The 20,000-nt window shown below is 37.1% G+C and overlaps 1 protein-coding gene across 1 annotated transcript in view; it reads left to right on the forward strand.

Moving 5' to 3' along the window:
* Positions 1–20,000, forward strand: part of LOC143740642 (kinesin heavy chain-like) — a 56,501-nt gene that overhangs the window by 18,435 nt on the left and 18,066 nt on the right. The window contains exons 7-15 of the mRNA XM_077232642.1: positions 153–240; positions 2,544–2,668; positions 3,761–3,865; positions 9,211–9,359; positions 9,999–10,147; positions 13,513–13,664; positions 14,622–14,690; positions 17,617–17,823; positions 18,629–18,775. Of these exons, the coding sequence (XP_077088757.1) occupies positions 153–240; positions 2,544–2,668; positions 3,761–3,865; positions 9,211–9,359; positions 9,999–10,147; positions 13,513–13,664; positions 14,622–14,690; positions 17,617–17,823; positions 18,629–18,775 (1,191 nt within the window). The remainder of the gene's footprint in view (positions 1–152; positions 241–2,543; positions 2,669–3,760; positions 3,866–9,210; positions 9,360–9,998; positions 10,148–13,512; positions 13,665–14,621; positions 14,691–17,616; positions 17,824–18,628; positions 18,776–20,000) is intronic.

Here is a 20,000-nt window from a genome sequence, read left to right on the forward strand (position 1 = left end):
ATAATATTGTATCATATATCATATCATGTATCATCATAACTGTATTGTTAGATAAAGACGTGCAAATAAGTTTTGTGTGTGTGTGTGTGTGTGTGTGTGTGTGTGTGTGTGTGTGTGTGTGTGTGTGTGTGTGTGTGTGTGTGTGTGTACAGGGTTGTACAGAACGTTTTGTTTCCAGTCCTGATGAAGTGATGGATGTTATTGACGAGGGAAAAGCCAACCGTCACGTCGCTGTTACAAGTCAGTATCTCTAAGCAACACTTTCAGAATAACAGCAGAATTACTGCACATCACAGAAGCATTGCTGAAACTGTGGCTCAAGCTCGATTCCCAGGGAATGCATGAACCGATCAAATCTATACCTTCAATGCAACGCAAGTCGCTCTGGATAAAAGCATCTGCCAAATGCATAAATATAAATGTAGAAGTAAAGATGGTTATGAACACACTGTACAGTCCCAGCTGTCAGGGAACGTTCTGCAAAGGTTCTCTCAAAGTTATGAACAAACGTTCTTTTAGTAAGGGATAATGTACATCCAGCCAGTGTGTGTGTGTGTGTGTTATCTCAGAATAAACCCCCTTCAGGTGTGTGTGTGTGTGTGTGTTATCTCAGAATAAACCCCCTTCAGGTGTGTGTGTGTGTGTGTGTGTGTTTGTGTGCGTGTGTATCTCAGAATAAACCCCCTTCAGGTGTGTGTGTGTGTGTGTTATCTCAGAATAAACCCCCTTCAGGTGTGTGTGTGTGTGTGTGTGTTATCTCAGAATAAACCCCCTTCAGGTGTGTGTGTGTGTGTATCTCAGAATAAACCCCCTTCAGGTGTGTGTGTGTGTGTGTGTTTGTGTGCGTGTGTATCTCAGAATAAACCCCCTTCAGGTGTGTGTGTGTGTTATCTCAGAATAAACCCCCTTCAGGTGTGTGTGTGTGTGTGTGTGTGTTATCTCAGAATAAACCCCCTTCAGGTGTGTGTGTGTGTGTGTATCTCAGAATAAACCCCCTTCAGGTGTGTGTGTGTTTGTGTGCGTGTGTATCTCAGAATAAACCCCCTTCAGGTGTGTGTGTGTGTGTGTGTGTGTGCGTGTGTGTGTTATCTCAGAATAAACCCCCTTCAGGATAACGAGGACCCTGACGCAAGGGGTCTTGCATCAGCCTGAAGGGGGTTTATTCTGAGATAACACACACATACACACAAACACACACACACTTGAAGGGGGTTTATTATGAGATACACACACACACCTGAAGGGGGTTTATTCTGAGATAACACACACACACACACACACCTGAAGGGGGTTTATTTTGAGATAACACACACACACCAGAAGGGCGTTTTTCCTTAGATAACACACACACACACACACACATACCTGAAGGGGGTTTATTCTGAGATAACACACACACACACACACACCTGAAGGGGGTTTATTCTGAGATAACACACACACACACACACACACACACACCTGAAGGGGGTTTATTCGGAGATAACACACACACACCTGAAGGGCGTTTTTTCTTAGATAACACACACACACACACACACACACACACACCTGAAGGAGGTTTATTCGGAGATAACAATCGGCTGGATGTACATTACCAGGCTTATTACACGAATACTTGCCACATAAGGAAATAATTAGACACGGACATATTGGTCTGAGTTATAAATATTTTATAATCTCTGTAAAAACGCAAAGCTTCTGCGGAGAGAGCAGTTTCAGCGGCGAGTTCAAACTAGACGGACATTTAAGAGATACGGTATACAGTCATAACACTTATTACACAGCATTTCACCACATAAATAATTATGGAGATAAGTTATATTGATTTCAGATTAAACTGTTTTAAAATCGTACCTGTTTGTATCTCATAATCCAACAGTGTACAAAACAATAGTCACAAAATGGCCACCGCTGCGTTTGTATGAAACGAGAGCGAGTCCACGATACTGGATGGCATAGTTAAATAACTACACAAAAAATTGACATCAGCTTTCCTGTAGCTCAAACAATAGAGTTTTGGTGCTTGCAACACCAAGGTCATGGGTTTGATTCCCAGGCAAAGCAAGAACTGATAAGAATGTAAATGTGTACCTTGACATGCAGTTTAAGTTGCTTTGGATAAAAGCATCTGCCAAATGCATAAATTTCTGATCTGAGTGGTTGTTATCTAGGAATGACACACCGCTGGATGGCGCGATTGACCAATCAGAAAACAAATAAATAAAGTAAAAACAAAATAAGTAACATTAATAGAATAAAATGTTCATTCAAAATTATCTGGTCCTTAAAATGTTAGCCTGGTCAAAAATTTTGCTTATACATCATTCATGGAACACTTTTTTTACCTGAAATGTAACATTTTTTAAATGTAACTACTTGTTTCAGAACATTCCGAGAACATTCAAAAGTAACATTCCCATAATGTCTGAAGAATGATCAAATGGAATGTTCCCTAAACATTCAAGAAAAAACGGACGTTTTGAACAATGAGTGAACGACGAAGACATGTTTTCTGTGACTGGTGTGATGTTGTGTGTCAGATATGAATGAACACAGTTCCAGGAGTCACAGCATATTCCTCATCAGCATCAAGCAGGAGCACGTGGAGACGGAGCAGAAACTCTGTGGGAAACTCTACCTGGTGGATCTGGCCGGCAGCGAGAAGGTGCTTTAAGTGGAAACTGTGATGTCATCAGCCTCATGAGAGTGTGTGTCCACCTGCAGGACAGAAATATAGCTCGTTAATGTCTCAAACGTTACTCCTAGTGAGATTAAAAGATTGCGTTAGTCACGCATGTGTCTCTCTGCTAGAGTTTCAGAAGAGATCTCAACGTGAACTCAATCGTTTCTCATCAAATAATCTGAGCTCTTACTGGACAACTAGTGAGTCGTTATTTCTCCGGAGAACTTTTAGGAGAAACGTCTGTGAACACAGTGCAATAAAAAAACACTGTTTATATTTGCACTTGTTTAACATACACTGAAAAAATCTGGTGTAGAAACAATTTTCTCTTAGAAAATTCATAGTAAATTTCACAATTAATCACAAAGAAACGACAAGCAACACATTGAATTAAACATGAAATTTTGAAGTAGATCGACCGAAAGTATTTTTTTTTGTAAAACATTTGATTTATTTAAGTCAGTTTTTTGTGTTTCATTCCCTTATTCAAATTCTCTTGAATAATTATATATATATATATATATATATATATATATATATTCAAATTCTCTTGATTAATTATATATATATATATATATATATATATATATATTCAAGTTCTTTTGAATAATTTTATATATATATCACATTTTTTAAAGAAGTCTCTTCTGCTCATCAAGTATGCATTTATTTGATCAAAAATACAGTAAAAATTATACAAATATTATTACAATAGCTGTTTTCTATGTGAATATATAGTAAAATGTAATTTATTCCTGTGATCAAAGCTGAATTTTCACCATCATTACTCCAGTCTTCAGTGTCACATGATCCTTCAGAAATCAGTATAATGATGATTTACTGCTCAAGTAACATGTATGATTATTATCAATGTTAAAAACAGTTATTTGCATTTTTATTTTTAGGATTCTTTGATAAATAGAAAGTTAAAAAGAACAGCATTTATTTGAAATATAATATTTTGTCACATTATAAATGTCTTTAATGTCACTTTTAATGCAGCCCTACCGAATAAAAACTATCAATTTCTTCTTACTGACCCCAAACATTTGAAGTCTAGTGTTATTTGTTCAGGTGAGTAAGACGGGGGCGGAGGGATCGGTCCTGGATGAAGCCAAGAACATCAACAAGTCTCTGTCAGCGCTGGGAAACGTCATCTCAGCTCTGGCCGAAGGCACCGTGAGTTACAGCATCTGCATATTAAACCCATGCCTTCAGAGTAACAGATCAATAGCCTTAAAAGATGCACTTTTATGATGGACAGATGCACTTTTATGAAGGATAGATGCACTTTTATGATGGATAGATGCACTTTTATGATGGACAGATGCACTTTTATGAAGGATAGATGTACTTTTATGAAGGATAGATGCACTTTTATGAAGGATAGATGCACTTTTATGATGGACAGATGCACTTTTATGATGGATAGATGCACTTTTATGAAGGATAGATGCACTTTTATGATGGACAGATGCACTTTTATGATGGATAGATGCACTTTTATGAAGGATAGATGCACTTTTATGAAGGATAGATGCACTTTTATGAAGGATAGATGCACTTTTATGAAGGATAGATGGACTTTTATGAAGGATAGATGGACTTTTATGATGGATAGATGCACTTTTATGATGGATAGATGCACTTTTATGAAGGATAGATGCACTTTTATGAAGGATAGATGCACTTTTATGAAGGATAGATGGACTTTTATGAAGGATAGATGGACTTTTATGATGGATAGATGCACTTTTATGATGGATAGATGCACTTTTATGAAGGATAGATGTACTTTTATGAAGGATAGATGCACTTTTATGAAGGATAGATGCACTTTTATGATGGACAGATGCACTTTTATGAAGGATAGATGTACTTTTATGAAGGATAGATGCACTTTTATGAAGGATAGATGCACTTTTATGAAGGATAGATGCACTTTTATGAAGGATAGATGGACTTTTATGAAGGATAGATGGACTTTTATGATGGATAGATGCACTTTTATGATGGATAGATGCACTTTTATGAAGGATAGATGTACTTTTATGAAGGATAGATGTACTTTTATGAAGGATAGATGCACTTTTATGAAGGACAGATGTACTTTTATGAAGGATAGATGCACTTTTATGAAGGATAGATGCACTTTTATGATGGATAGATGCACTTTTATGAAGGATAGATGCACTTTTATGATGGATATATGCACTTTTATGAAGGATAGAGTCACTTTTATGAAGGATAGAGTCACTTTTATGATGGATAGATGCACTTTTATGATGGATAGATGCACTTTTATGATGGATAGATGCAATTTTATGATGGATAGATGCACTTTTATGATGGATAGATGCACTTTTATGATGGATAGATGCACTTTTATGATGGACAGATGCACTTTTATGAAGGATAGATGCACTTTTATGATGGATAGATGCACTTTTATGATGGATAGATGCACTTTTATGAAGGATAGATGCACTTTTATGAAGGACAGATGTACTTTTATGAAGGATAGATGCACTTTTATGAAGGATAGATGCACTTTTATGATGGATAGATGCACTTTTATGAAGGATAGATGCACTTTTATGATGGATAGATGCACTTTTATGAAGGATAGAGTCACTTTTATGAAGGATAGAGTCACTTTTATGAAGGATAGATGCACTTTTATGAAGGATAGATGCACTTTTATGAAGGATAGATGGACTTTTATGAAGGATAGATGGACTTTTATGAAGGATAGATGGACTTTTATGATGGATAGATGCACTTTTATGAAGGATAGATGCACTTTTATGAAGGATAGATGCACTTTTATGAAGGATAGATGCACTTTTATGATGGACAGATGCACTTTTATGATGGACAGATGCACTTTTATGAAGGATAGATGCACTTTTATGAAGGATAGATGGACTTTTATGAAGGATAGATGGACTTTTATGAAGGATAGATGGACTTTTATGATGGATAGATGCACTTTTATGATGGATAGATGCACTTTTATGAAGGATAGATGTACTTTTATGAAGGATAGATGCACTTTTATGAAGGATAGATGCACTTTTATGAAGGATAGATGTACTTTTATGAAGGATAGATGCACTTTTATGAAGGATAGATGCACTTTTATGATGGATAGATGCACTTTTATGAAGGATAGATGCACTTTTATGATGGATAGATGCACTTTTATGAAGGATAGAGTCACTTTTATGAAGGATAGAGTCACTTTTATGATGGATAGATGCACTTTTATGATGGATAGATGCAATTTTATGATGGATAGATGCAATTTTATAATGATAGATGCACTTTTATGATGGATAGATGCACTTTTATCATGGACAGATGCACTTTTATGAAGGATAGATGCACTTTTATGATGGACAGATGCACTTTTATGATGGACAGATGCACTTTTATGATGATAGATGCACTTTTATGATGGACAGATGCACTTTTATGAAGGATAGATGCACTTTTATGAAGGATAGATGCACTTTTATGAAGCATAGATGCACTTTTATGAAGGATAGATGTACTTTTATGATGGATAGATGCACTTTTATGAAGGATAGTTCTACTTTTATGATGGATAGATGTACTTTTATGATGGATAGATGCACTTTTATGAAGGATAGTTCTACTTTTATGAAGGATAGATGCACTTTTATGATGGACAGATGCACTTTTATGAAGGATAGATGCACTTTTATGAAGGATAGATGCGCTTTTATGAAGGATAGATGCACTTTTATGATGGATGGATGCACTTTTATGATGGATAGACTCACTTTTATGATGGATAGATGCACTTTTATGAAGGATAGATGTACTTTTATGAAGGATAGATGCACTTTTATGAAGGATAGATGTACTTTTATGATGGACAGATGCACTTTTATGATGGACAGATGTACTTTTATGATGGACAGATGCACTTATGATGGATAGATGCACTTTTATGAAGGATAGATGTACTTTTATGATGGACAGATGCACTTTTATGATGGACAGATGCACTTATGATGGATAGATGCACTTTTATGAAGGATAGATGTACTTTTATGATGGACAGATGCACTTTTATGATGGACAGATGCACTTTTATGATGGACAGATGCACTTATGATGGATAGATGCACTTTTATGATGGATAGATGCACTTTTATGAAGGATAGATGCACTTTTATGATGGATAGATGCCCTTTTATGATGGATAGATGCAATTTTATAATGATAGATGCACTTTTATGATGGATAGATGCACTTTTATCATGGACAGATGCACTTTTATGAAGGATAGATGCACTTTTATGATGGACAGATGCACTTTTATGATGGACAGATGCACTTTTATGAAGGATAGATGCACTTTTATGAAGCATAGATGCACTTTTATGAAGGATAGATGTACTTTTATGATGGATAGAGTCACTTTTATGATGGATAGATGCACTTTTATGAAGGATAGATGCACTTTTATGAAGCATAGATGCACTTTTATGAAGGATAGAGTCACTTTTATGATGGATAGATGCACTTTTATGAAGGATAGATGTACTTTTATGATGGACAGATGCACTTTTATGAAGGATAGATGCACTTTTATGAAGGATAGATGCACTTTTATGAAGCATAGATGCACTTTTATGAAGGATAGATGTACTTTTATGATGATAGATGCACTTTTATGAAGGATAGTTCTACTTTTATGAAGGATAGATGCACTTTTATGATGGACAGATGCACTTTTATGAAGGATAGATGCACTTTTATGAAGGATAGATGCACTTTTATGAAGGATAGATGCGCTTTTATGAAGGATAGATGCACTTTTATGAAGGATAGATGCACTTTTATGAAGGATAGATGCGCTTTTATGAAGGATAGATGCACTTTTATGATGGATGGATGCACTTTTATAATGGATATACTCACTTTTATGAAGGATAGATGCACTTTTATGAAGGATAGATGCACTTTTATGATGGACAGATGCACTTTTATGAAGGATAGATGCACTTTTATGAAGGATAGATGCACTTTTATGATGGATAGATGCACTTTTATGAAGGATAGATGTACTTTTATGATGGACAGATGCACTTTTATGAAGGATAGATGTACTTTTATGATGGACAGATGCACTTTTATGAAGGATAAATGCACTTTTATGATGGATAGATGCACTTTTATGAAGGATAGATGTACTTTTATGAAGGATAGATGCACTTTTATGAAGGATAGATGCACTTTATGATGGATAGATGCACTTTTATGAAGGATAGATGCACTTTTATGAAGGATAGAGTCACTTTTATGATGGATAGATGCACTTTTATGAAGGATAGATGCACTTTTATGAAGGATAGATGCACTTTTATGAAGGATAGATGCACTTTTATGAAGGATAGATGCACTTTTATGAAGGATAGGTGTACTTTTATGATGGACAGATGCACTTTTATGATGGACAGATACACTTTTATGATGGACAGATGCACTTTTATGATGGACAGATGCAATTTTTATGGACTTCAAAACAGAAACAGCCATTGACTCCCATTATAAAGCTTGGAAGATCCAGGACATTTTTTAATATAACTCTGATTGTATTCGTCTGAGAGAAGAATGTCATATACACCTAGGGTGACTTTAGAGTGAGTAAATCATGGGCTAATTTTCATTTTTGGGTGAACTAACTATCCCTTTAAAGTCTGACCTTTCCCGTATGTAAGTGCTATAATCGGGTCCGGTGCTTCTACCAACCCAGAAAACGTGAAAAGAGAAACCCAGTAACTTTGTTCTGGTGAGTCTTTCTCTGCAAGCATCTCAAAAAATAAGACGATCAGATTTCTCTCTTTCTGATGTATCAAGAGCTCTTAATCTGCACCTTTACACACACCAGCCGACATTCGGTTTCTCCAACAGTGACCAGTTCTAACGCAACGGCAGAAGATCCCGTATGAAACTGTTCTGTCGTTGAGCACAGACGAGCACTGAACACTATTGACCAGAACATGTCACCGCTGTCTTATAAACACCTCAGGAACTGTGGACACTTGTGTAGAAGTTCAACATGATGATGAGACGATCAATGTAACTCCACAACAACTACATAAATGTCTCCACTAACATTCAGAAACTCTTCCTGAGTCTCTCCGTAAGGCTGCACTCGCTACTGGTTATTCAGGGATTCTGGATGAGTGAGATTGGCCTGTTTTGTTATTGCCGGAGTTTCTGAAGCTCGTGTAAATACTCCGCCCTCTTCTGAACGGAGGCGGAGCTGCAGCTCATTTGCATTTAAAGGGACACACACAAAAACGGCACTTTTTTGCTCACACCCAAAAAAGGGGAAATTTGACAAGCTATAATAAATGATCTGAGGGGTATTTTGAGCTGAAATTTCACAGACACACCATAGATTTATATTACATCTTGTGAAAAGAGGCATAATGTGTCACCTTAACCCATTTAAACTCAGTAAGTTCTCTCTGTCGGTGCAGAAGACTCATGTGCCGTACCGGGACAGTAAGATGACGCGGATCCTTCAGGATTCTCTGGGTGGAAACTGCAGGACCACCATGTTCATCTGCTGCTCACCTTCAGCCTTCAACGACGCCGAGACCAAATCCACTCTGATGTTCGGACAACGGTAACACACACTCTCTAAGAACACTGGGTTCAAATATTACAATTTGGGTTGTTTTCAACCCAAGGCCTGGGTAAATATAGGACAGAACACATGTTGGGATAATTTTACCCAGCAAATTGGGTTGTTTATTTAACCCAGTAAATGGGTTGATTTAACCCGTGATATTGGGTTGATTCATTTTTACTATAGTTCTAGCTTTTTTTTTATCATTTTACTTCATACATGAATTAATGTTTTTGGTTTTAACTTAAACTCGTGTAGGTGACTCGAATCAACGATGTGTCGATGCCCCTGTATGTTGCTTTGGATAAAATTAAATGATATACAGAACAACTATGAATTTTTAGATACAAAAAAATACCAATTTGACGGAGCTGCACTGCTCTCTCCTGAAGAGGAATCAAAAAGCCGGCGATAAATTACTCAACCCCTGGGTTGTTACTTCTGACCCAGGATCTGGGTTATACAAAAACTACCTAAACATGTGGTTGTTACTTCTGACCCAGGATCTGGGTTACACAAACACTACCCAAACATTGGAAAAAATAACCCAAACAATTCACCCAAAAGGCTCAACCCAGGATTTGGGTAGAAAAAATAACCCAAGATTTTTTTAGAGTGACTCTCTATCTCTCTCAGTGCAAAGACCATCAGGAACACGGCGTCGGTGAACCTGGAGCTGACAGCAGAACAGTGGAAGAGGAAATATGAGAAAGAGAAGGAGAAGAACAAGAACCTGAAGGAGAACATCCAGAGGCTGGAGGCGGAGCTTAACAGCGGGCGTGACGGTGAGAACACACTCCTGATTTCCTGAACGCACTCCTGATTTCCTGAACACACTCCTGATTTCCTGAACGCACTCCTGATTTCCTGAACGCACTCCTGATTTCCTGAACGCACTCCTGATTTCCTGAACACACACCTGATTTCCTGAACGCACTCCTGATTTCCTGAACGCACTCCTGATTTCCTGAACACACACCTGATTTCCTGAACACACCCCTGATTTCCTGAACACACTCCTGATTTCCTGAACACACACCTGATTTCCTGAACGCACTCCTGATTTCCTGAACGCACTCCTGATTTCCTGAACACACACCTGATTTCCTGAACGCACTCCTGATTTCCTGAACACACACCTGATTTCCTGAACACACTCCTGATTTCCTGAACACACTCCTGATTTCCTGAACACACACCTGATTTCCTGAACACACACCTGATTTCCTGAACACACTCCTGATTTCCTGAACACACACCTGATTTCCTGAACACACACCTGATTTCCTGAACAGACTCCTGATTTCCTCCTGAACACACACCTGATTTCCTGAACGCACTCCTGATTTCCTGAACGCACTCCTGATTTCCTGAACGCACTCCTGATTTCCTGAACGCACTCCTGATTTCCTGAACGCACTCCTGATTTCCTGAACACACTCCTGATTTTCTGAACACACACCTGATTTCCTGAACACACTCCTGATTTCCTGAACACACACCTGATTTCCTGAACGCACTCCTGATTTCCTGAACACACTCCTGATTTCCTCCTGAACACACACCTGATTTCCTGAACACACACCTGATTTCCTGAACGCACTCCTGATTTCCTGAACGCACTCCTGATTTCCTGAACACACTCCTGATTTCCTCCTGAACACACACCTGATTTCCTGAACACACACCTGATTTCCTGAACGCACTCCTGATTTCCTGAACGCACTCCTGATTTCCTGAACGCACTCCTGATTTCCTGAACGCACTCCTGATTTCCTGAACGCACTCCTGATTTCCTGAACGCACTCCTGATTTCCTGAACGCACTCCTGATTTCCTGAACGCACTCCTGATTTCCTGAACACACTCCTGATTTCCTGAACACACACCTGATTTCCTGAACACACTCCTGATTTCCTGAACACACTCCTGATTTCCTGAACACACTCCTGATTTCCTGAACACACACCTGATTTCCTGAACACACACCTGATTTCCTGAACACACTCCTGATTTCCTCCTGAACACACTCCTGATTTCCTCCTGAACACACACCTGATTTCCTGAACACACTCCTGATTTCCTGAACACACACCTGATTTCCTGAACACACTCCTGATTTTCTGAACACACTCCTGATTTCCTGAACACACTCCTGATTTCCTGAACACACTCCTGATTTCCTGAACACACTCCTGATTTCCTGAACACACACCTGATTTCCTGAACACACTCCTGATTTTCTGAACACACTCCTGATTTCCTGAACACACACTCCTGATTTCCTGAACACACTCCTGATTTCCTGAACACACACCTGATTTCCTGAACACACTCCTGATTTCCTGAACACACTCCTGATTTCCTGAACACACTCCTGATTTCCTGAACACACTCCTGATTTCCTGAACACACTCCTGATTTCCTGAACACACACTCCTGATTTCCTGAACACACTCCTGATTTCCTGAACACACACCTGATTTCCTGAACACACTCCTGATTTCCTGAACACACACCTGATTTCCTGAACACACTCCTGATTTCCTGAACACACACCTGATTTCCTGAACACACACTCCTGATTTCCTGAACACACTCCTGATTTCCTGAACACACTCCTGATTTCCTGAACACACTCCTGATTTCCTGAACACACACCTGATTTCCTGAACACACTCCTGATTTCCTGAACACGCACCTGATTTCCTGAACACACTCCTGATTTCCTGAACACACACCTGATTTCCTGAACACACACCTGATTTCCTGAACACGCTCCTGATTTCCTGAACACACTCCTGATTTCCTGAACACACTCCTGATTTCCTGAACACACTCCTGATTTCCTGAACACACTCCTGATTTCCTGAACACACTCCTGATTTCCTGAACACACACCTGATTTCCTGAACACACACTCCTGATTTCCTGAACACACTCCTGATTTCCTGAACACACTCCTGATTTCCTGAACACACACCTGATTTCCTGAACACACACTCCTGATTTCCTGAACACACTCCTGATTTCCTCCTGAACACACTCCTGATTTCCTGAACACACACCTGATTTCTCTATGAGCCTGTGATTGATTTGGACTGGTAACATGGTGGTAGATTCATCAGACATATTTATCATAGTAATGCACAGGGTTTGATAAAATCTAGTTTTAAATAAGTAAAAATTATATAAAAAAATATAATAATAATATAATAATCTATTGATTTAATAATATTGATATTTTTACCATACTGGCCTGGCTAAATATATATTACCTTTTAAAAAGTTGTCAGTTTATTATAGTACATTTCTTAACAAAAAAAAAAATGCAGACATGCACCATGGCAAAATCAGTTTAAAATAAATAAATTAAAACGTTTTTATTTAAATATTTGTTTGATCATATGGATATATTTTAATAAAATAAAATAAATTAATTGTACATTTAATGTGGTAAAATCAGTTTTAAATATTTTTAAAAAATATTAAGATGGTTTTATTTAAATATTTGTCTGATCATATTGATTTATTTTTAAATAATTGTACTATAAATATAATTAAATTTAAAAAATATATATTTTAAAAATAAATTTTAATGGATAAAAAATGATTATTGAAACGTGTTTTACATGCAAATCTGTTTCTTTGTTATTATTTACTAGCAATTTCTGAGTAAAATCATTTTAAATTAAATCATACAATATTTCTTTCAGTCTATTGCACAATAGTATTGTCAAAGCATTTTATGCTTACTTTGTAATTATTTTAAATAAGATACAGCAATTATATTTTGTATTTTGGACATTTACCACAGTAACCTTGGAACCATAGTAATATGGTAGTGCCATTGTTGGAAGTACCATGTAAATACCCGACATTCATTCGCTTTAGAAAAAAGCATCTGCTAATTTAATAAATGTAAACCTGTATATTTTGAAGTACTATAGTATGTACCATGGTAACACCTGCTATAGAGATGCTGTGGCTTTTAGACCACTTACACAAAAAGTACTAAAAAGGAATTATGCTTAGGGCACCAAAATGTAAAACTAGTAAAATGACAGATGGTTTAAAAGCTTAAGAGGAGGATCTAGTAAACATGTATTATAATTTTACTGTAGTACGAGTAAATAATGATTGTGCTTCAGGGGAGTGTGTGTCAGCGCTGGATCTCATGGCTGTGGAATCTGATATCAGTGAAGACAATCAGAGCATCAGTGTGTGTGTGTTAAACCCAGAGGAACACAAGCTCAAATATGAGGAAGAGATACGCAAACTTTACAAACAACTGGACGACAAGGTGCGAGCAGAGCACACATACACACTCACAAACACACAAACTCAAACACAGAGACACAAATCACAGACGCACAAACTTACAAACATATAAACACAAACGTTCAAACTCACAAAAATACAAACACAAACTTACAAAAAAAAAAATACACAAACACACACACTTAAACACACGACCTCACAAACTCACAGACATACAAACTCACAAACAAAGAAACCCAAACTCAGACACACAAACATGCAACCACACAAACTCACAATCACAGACACACAAACTCACAAACACAGACACACATACTCAGACACAAACATACAAACTCACAAACATAAAAACACACAAACATACAAACTCATCAACACACAAACTCAATGACACACAAACTCACAAATACAGACACACAAACACACAAACTCAGACACACAACAATACAAACTCACAAACATAAAAACACACAAACATACAAACTCATAAACACACAAACTCAAACAATGACACACAAACTCACAAATACAGACACACAAACACACAAACTCAGACACACAACAATACAAACTCACAAACATAAAAACACACAAACATACAAACTCATAAACCGCAAACTCAAACAATGACACACAAACACACAAACTCAGACACACAAACATACAAACTCACAAACATAAAAACACACAAACCTACAGACACACAAACACAGACACACAAACTCACAAACCCAGACACACAAATTCAGACACACAAACATACAAACATAAAAACATACAAACTCATAAACCCAAACTCATAGACACAAACACAAATTTACAAACACACAACCTCACAGACACACAAACTGGCAAACACACGAACTCAGAGACACACACAAACACACAAACTCATGGACACACAAACACAAACTCACACAGCCTGTAGTCAATGCATGGAAAAATTGGCTTTCTGATTGATTTTCTCTCTCTCTGACAGGATGATGAGATTAATTTACAGTGTCAGCTGGTGGAAAAACTGAAGGAGCAAATGCTGGATCAAGAAGAGGTTAAAGACATTTGCTGAAGTCCAAATTGCTATTTATGTCACATCTTTATATGGCAAAAATAGAGCAGCATTCAGCCACTGCATTCTGTACATAATGTCCCACATACTGTGGTTACACTTTAAACATTATACTAAGTGGAAGTAACTTTGTAACTACATGTCAACTAGCATTAGTAGACTCTTGTATTAGTTAACTAGTATTAGTAGACTCTCTGCTTAATATCTGCTAACACTTTTTTTATGATGCTCCCCAAAAGACATCATACTATTGCTGCGTCCCAATCCGTAGACTATCCTCATTTCAACATACTACAGTTTGGTTCGATTCTAACTTTGACTATTATTTAGTATGTGAATGTTATGTTCAGGGAACATTCTGAAGTAACGTTCAGAGAACATTCAAAAGTAACGTTCAGGGAACATTCTGAAGTAACGTTCAGAGAACTTTCAAAAGTAACGTTCAGAGAACATTCAAAAGTAACGTTCAGAGAACATTCAAAAGTAACGTTCAGAGAACATTCAAAAGTAACGTTCAGAGAACATTCAAAAGTAACGTTCAGTGAACATTCAAAAGTAACGTTCAGAGAACATTCAAAAGTAACGTTCAGAGAACATTCAAAAGTAACGTTCAGTGAACATTCAAAAGTAACGTTCAGTGAACATTCAAAAGTAACGTTCAGAGAACATTCAAAAGTAACGTTCAGAGAACATTCAAAAGTAACGTTCAGAGAACATTCAAAAGTAACGTTCAGTGAACATTCAAAGGTAACGTTCAGTGAACATTCAAAAGTAACGTTCAGAGAACATTCAAAAGTAACGCTCAGAGAACATTCAAAAGTAACGCTCAGAGAACATTCAAAAGTAACGTTCAGAGAACATTCAAAAGTAACGTTCAGAGAACATTCAAAAGTAACGTTCAGAGAACATTCAAAAGTAACGATCAGAGAACATTCAAAAGTAACGTTCAGAGAACATTCAAAAGTAACGTTCAGTGAACATTCAAAAGTAACGTTCAGAGAACATTCAAAAGTAACGCTCAGAGAACATTCAAAAGTAACGATCAGAGAACATTCAAAAGTAACGATCAGAGAACATTCAAAAGTAACGTTCAGTGAACATTCAAAAGTAACGTTCAGTGAACATTCAAAAGTAACGTTCAGAGAACATTCAAAAGTAACGCTCAGAGAACATTCAAAAGTAACGATCAGAGAACATTCAAAAGTAACGATCAGAGAACATTCAAAAGTAACGATCAGAGAACATTCAAAAGTAACGTTCAGAGAACATTCAAAAGTAACGTTCAGTGAACATTCAAAAGTAACGTTCAGAGAACATTCAAAAGTAACGCTCAGAGAACATTCAAAAGTAACGATCAGAGAACATTCAAAAGTAACGATCAGAGAACATTCAAAAGTAACGTTCAGTGAACATTCAAAAGTAACGTTCAGTGAACATTCAAAAGTAACGTTCAGAGAACATTCAAAAGTAACGTTCAGAGAACATTCAAAAGTAACGTTCAGAGAACATTCAAAAGTAACGTTCAGAGAACATTCAAAAGTAACGATCAGAGAACATTCAAAAGTAACGTTCAGAGAACATTCAAAAGTAACGTTCAGAGAACATTCAAAAGTAACGTTCAGAGAACATTCAAAAGTAACGATCAGAGAACATTCAAAAGTAACGTTCAGAGAACATTCAAAAGTAACGTTCAGAGAACATTCAAAAGTAACGTTCAGAGAAAATTCAAAAGTAACGTTCAGAGAACATTCAAAAATAACGATCAGAGAACTTTCAAAAGTAACGTTCAGAGAAAATTCAAAAGTAACGTTCAGAGAAAATTCAAAAGTAACGATCAGAGAACATTCAAAAGTAACGTTCAGAGAACATTCAAAAGTAACGATCAGAGAACATTCAAAAGTAACGTTCAGAGAACATTCAAAAGTAACGTTCAGTGAACATTCAAAAGTAACGTTCAGTGAACATTCAAAAGTAACGTTCAGAGAACATTCAAAAGTAACGCTCAGAGAACATTCAAAAGTAACGTTCAGAGAACATTCAAAAGTAACGATCAGTGAACATTCAAAAGTAACGTTCAGAGAACATTCAAAAGTAACGTTCAGAGAACATTCAAAAGTAACATTCAGAGAACATTCAAAAGTAACGTTCAGAGAACATTCAAAAGTAACGTTCAGAGAACATTCTAAAGTAACGTTCAGAGAACATTCAAAAGTAACGTTCAGAGAACATTCTAAAGTAACGATCAGAGAACATTCAAAAGTAACGTTCAGAGAACATTCAAAAGTAACGATCAGAGAACATTCAAAAGTAACGATCAGAGAACATTCAAAAGTAACGATCAGAGAACATTCAAAAGTAACGTTAAGAGAACATTCAAAAGTAACGATCAGAGAACATTCAAAAGTAACGATCAGAGAACATTCTAAAGTAACGATCAGAGAACATTCAAAAGTAACGATCAGAGAACATTCAAAAGTAACGATCAGAGAACATTCAAAAGTAACGATCAGAGAACATTATCAAAACATTTTGTGTTAGCAGAGCAGAACGAGCGTTCTGTTAATGTTACTAGAAGAACCTTGCCAGAAAGTTATCCAAAGCTCTGAGAACGTTCCCTGTTAGCCGAGCTGCGATATTCCCAAAACACCAAGAGCATAAAGATGTAAATCATGAAGATAAAACAGCATAGAGGATGATTTCAGTCTTGTGTAAAATAGGTCAGCACAAAAAACTCTGTTCTTGCTGAGTGTGTGTGTGTCTGTCTCTGTGTGTGTGCGTGTGTGTTTGTGTGCGTGTGTGTGTCTGCGTCTGTGTGTGTGTCTGTGTGTGCGCATGTGTGTCTGCATGTGTGTGTGTGTGTGTGTGTGTGTGTGTGTGTGTGTGTGTGTGTGTGTGTGTGTGTGTGCAGCTGCTGGCCTCGTCGCGCGGGTACCGTGAGCGTGTGCAGTGTGAGTTGACTCGACTGCAGGCTCAGAGTGAGAGTGCGAAGGCCGAGGTGAAGGAGGTTCTGCAGGCGCTGGAGGAACTCGCTCTGAACTACGACATGAAGAGTCAGGAGAACGAAGACATGAGCGTTCAGAACCGACGACTGACCGAGGAGCTGACGCACAAAACCGTACGACAAACACAATCTCTTAAAACTAATCTCTTAAGGCCCGTTTACAGTAAGAACAATATCTATATTAGCTTTACAGCAGATCTAGAATAAAGTTATTGTGCAGCTAAAGTTAGTTTTGATTGATTCACTTCCGTTGTAAAGATCATTAGTTATTACCTTAGGAGCCGCTAACACAACACATTCTAACAGAAAACAGAACATTTTAATGTGTTCTAGCGTGTTTATTTGCACGACAACAGTATTTGGTGCTCGAGAACGCAAACTTTGAAACATGTTCCAAGGTACAAGTTTGAAAAACATTATCATCTCCATGTAAACTCCAAAAACGTGAATCTGTGAAAACGCTGACGGCGTGGACATGCATATTACGCGTTTAGTCTATAGATATACACGTTTGAATATATGTGTGCGCAGGAATTACTTGTTACATTAATTTTGGCCTGTTTCACACACTAACCCGACCCCTAAATCTACCCATTACACACACACACACACACACACACACACACACACACACACACACACACACACACACACACACACACACACACACACACACACACACACACACACACACTAACACTAACCCTACCCATTAAAGAAAACTTTCTGCATTTTTACATTTTCAAAAAACAACACTTAGTATGATTTATAAGCTTGTTCCCTCACTTTAGGTCCACAGTGAGTTCCCATGAGTGTGTGTGCATTCAAGTTTTAGTCCCCACCAGGATAGAAAAGCATGTACACACACACACACAGTGAATATTTATATTTCTGATGTAATTCTCTGTCTTCCTCTCAGTCGGACCTCATGTGTTTGGAGGCGGAGTTTTCCCGGCTACAGGAAGTGAGCGCCCAGCACAGGAAACGCATCACTGAGGTGTGGAACACCCTCATGAAGGATCTCAACGACTTCACCGTCATACTGGGAGACGGTGACCTCAGACTGGTGAGCAAGTGTGTGAAGCTAACGCATGAGGTTTTCAGAGTTAAAGGTGCAGTGTGTAAGTTTTAGCGGCATCTAGTGGTGAGGTTGTGAATTGCAACCAACGGGGGCCGACAGGAAGTGATGTCGTCGTCTGAGACAGCAGAGTGTAGCCAGTTTAACAATGAGGTTTCTTTACAAAGATACATTAAGAAATGATGTTTAAGTAATTATTCAGTAAAACGATATGTTATTGCGAATATTATTCTTACTTGTTCGTCATTGTGTCAGTGTTTTATTCGCTGACTTTAGCAGCTTCTTTACACGAAGAACAACATAGTGACGCGTTTGTCCGTTTAGGGCCTCTGTAGAAACATGTCGCAATGTGTGTAGATATATGGCTCATTCTAAGGTAATAAAAACATAACGGTTCATTATGTAAAGTCTTTATTCACCACTGAAAACATAGTTATGTATATGATATTGCATTTCTGTCAACAGATCCTCCTAAATATTACACAATGCACCTTTAAAACACTCTTTATGGCTGAAAGTGGAACGCAGGAAGAGTTTGCATCCGATTTGCTTTTTCTAACTCATTTAAATTCGTTTCTATTATTGACATGAAAAAACTGTATACTTGTATTACCAAAGTAGGGCAAAATAAAAATGACTTTACTGCAAATGTATTAAACCAAATTTACAGGATAAAATACAAAAAAAGTTATACATTATAAAAATATAATATAATATTTTATAAAAATATAAAAATACATACATTTTTATGTTTTGAAAAGAAGTCTGTTCTGCTCACCAAGGTTGCATTTATTTGATCAAAAATACAGTAAAAATTGTGAAATATTATTCTAATGTAAATCCGCTGTTTTCTATGTGAATATATAGTAAAGTTTAATTTATTCCTGTGATCAAAGCTGAATTTTCAGCATCATTACTCCAGTCTTCAGTGTCACATGATCCTTCAGAAATCACTATAATATGATGATTTGATGCTCAAGAAACATTCATTATTATATCAATGTTGAAAACAGTTGTGTACAGGATTTTTCAGGATTCTTTGATGAATAGAAACTTCAAAAGAACAGCACTTATTTTGAGTAGAATCTTTTGTAAAGTATATTAATGTTTATATAAATATAACTGTTTTTTTTTTGTTGTATTTTTAATCAAATAAATGCAGCCTTGGTGACTAGAAGTTCAAAAATATTTGACTGGTAGTGTATATGAAGAT

This window comes from Siphateles boraxobius, unplaced genomic scaffold (assembly GCF_051911475.1).
Source record: "Siphateles boraxobius isolate OS27281-9 unplaced genomic scaffold, OSU_SipBor_1 179, whole genome shotgun sequence".
NCBI lineage: Eukaryota > Metazoa > Chordata > Actinopteri > Cypriniformes > Leuciscidae > Siphateles > Siphateles boraxobius.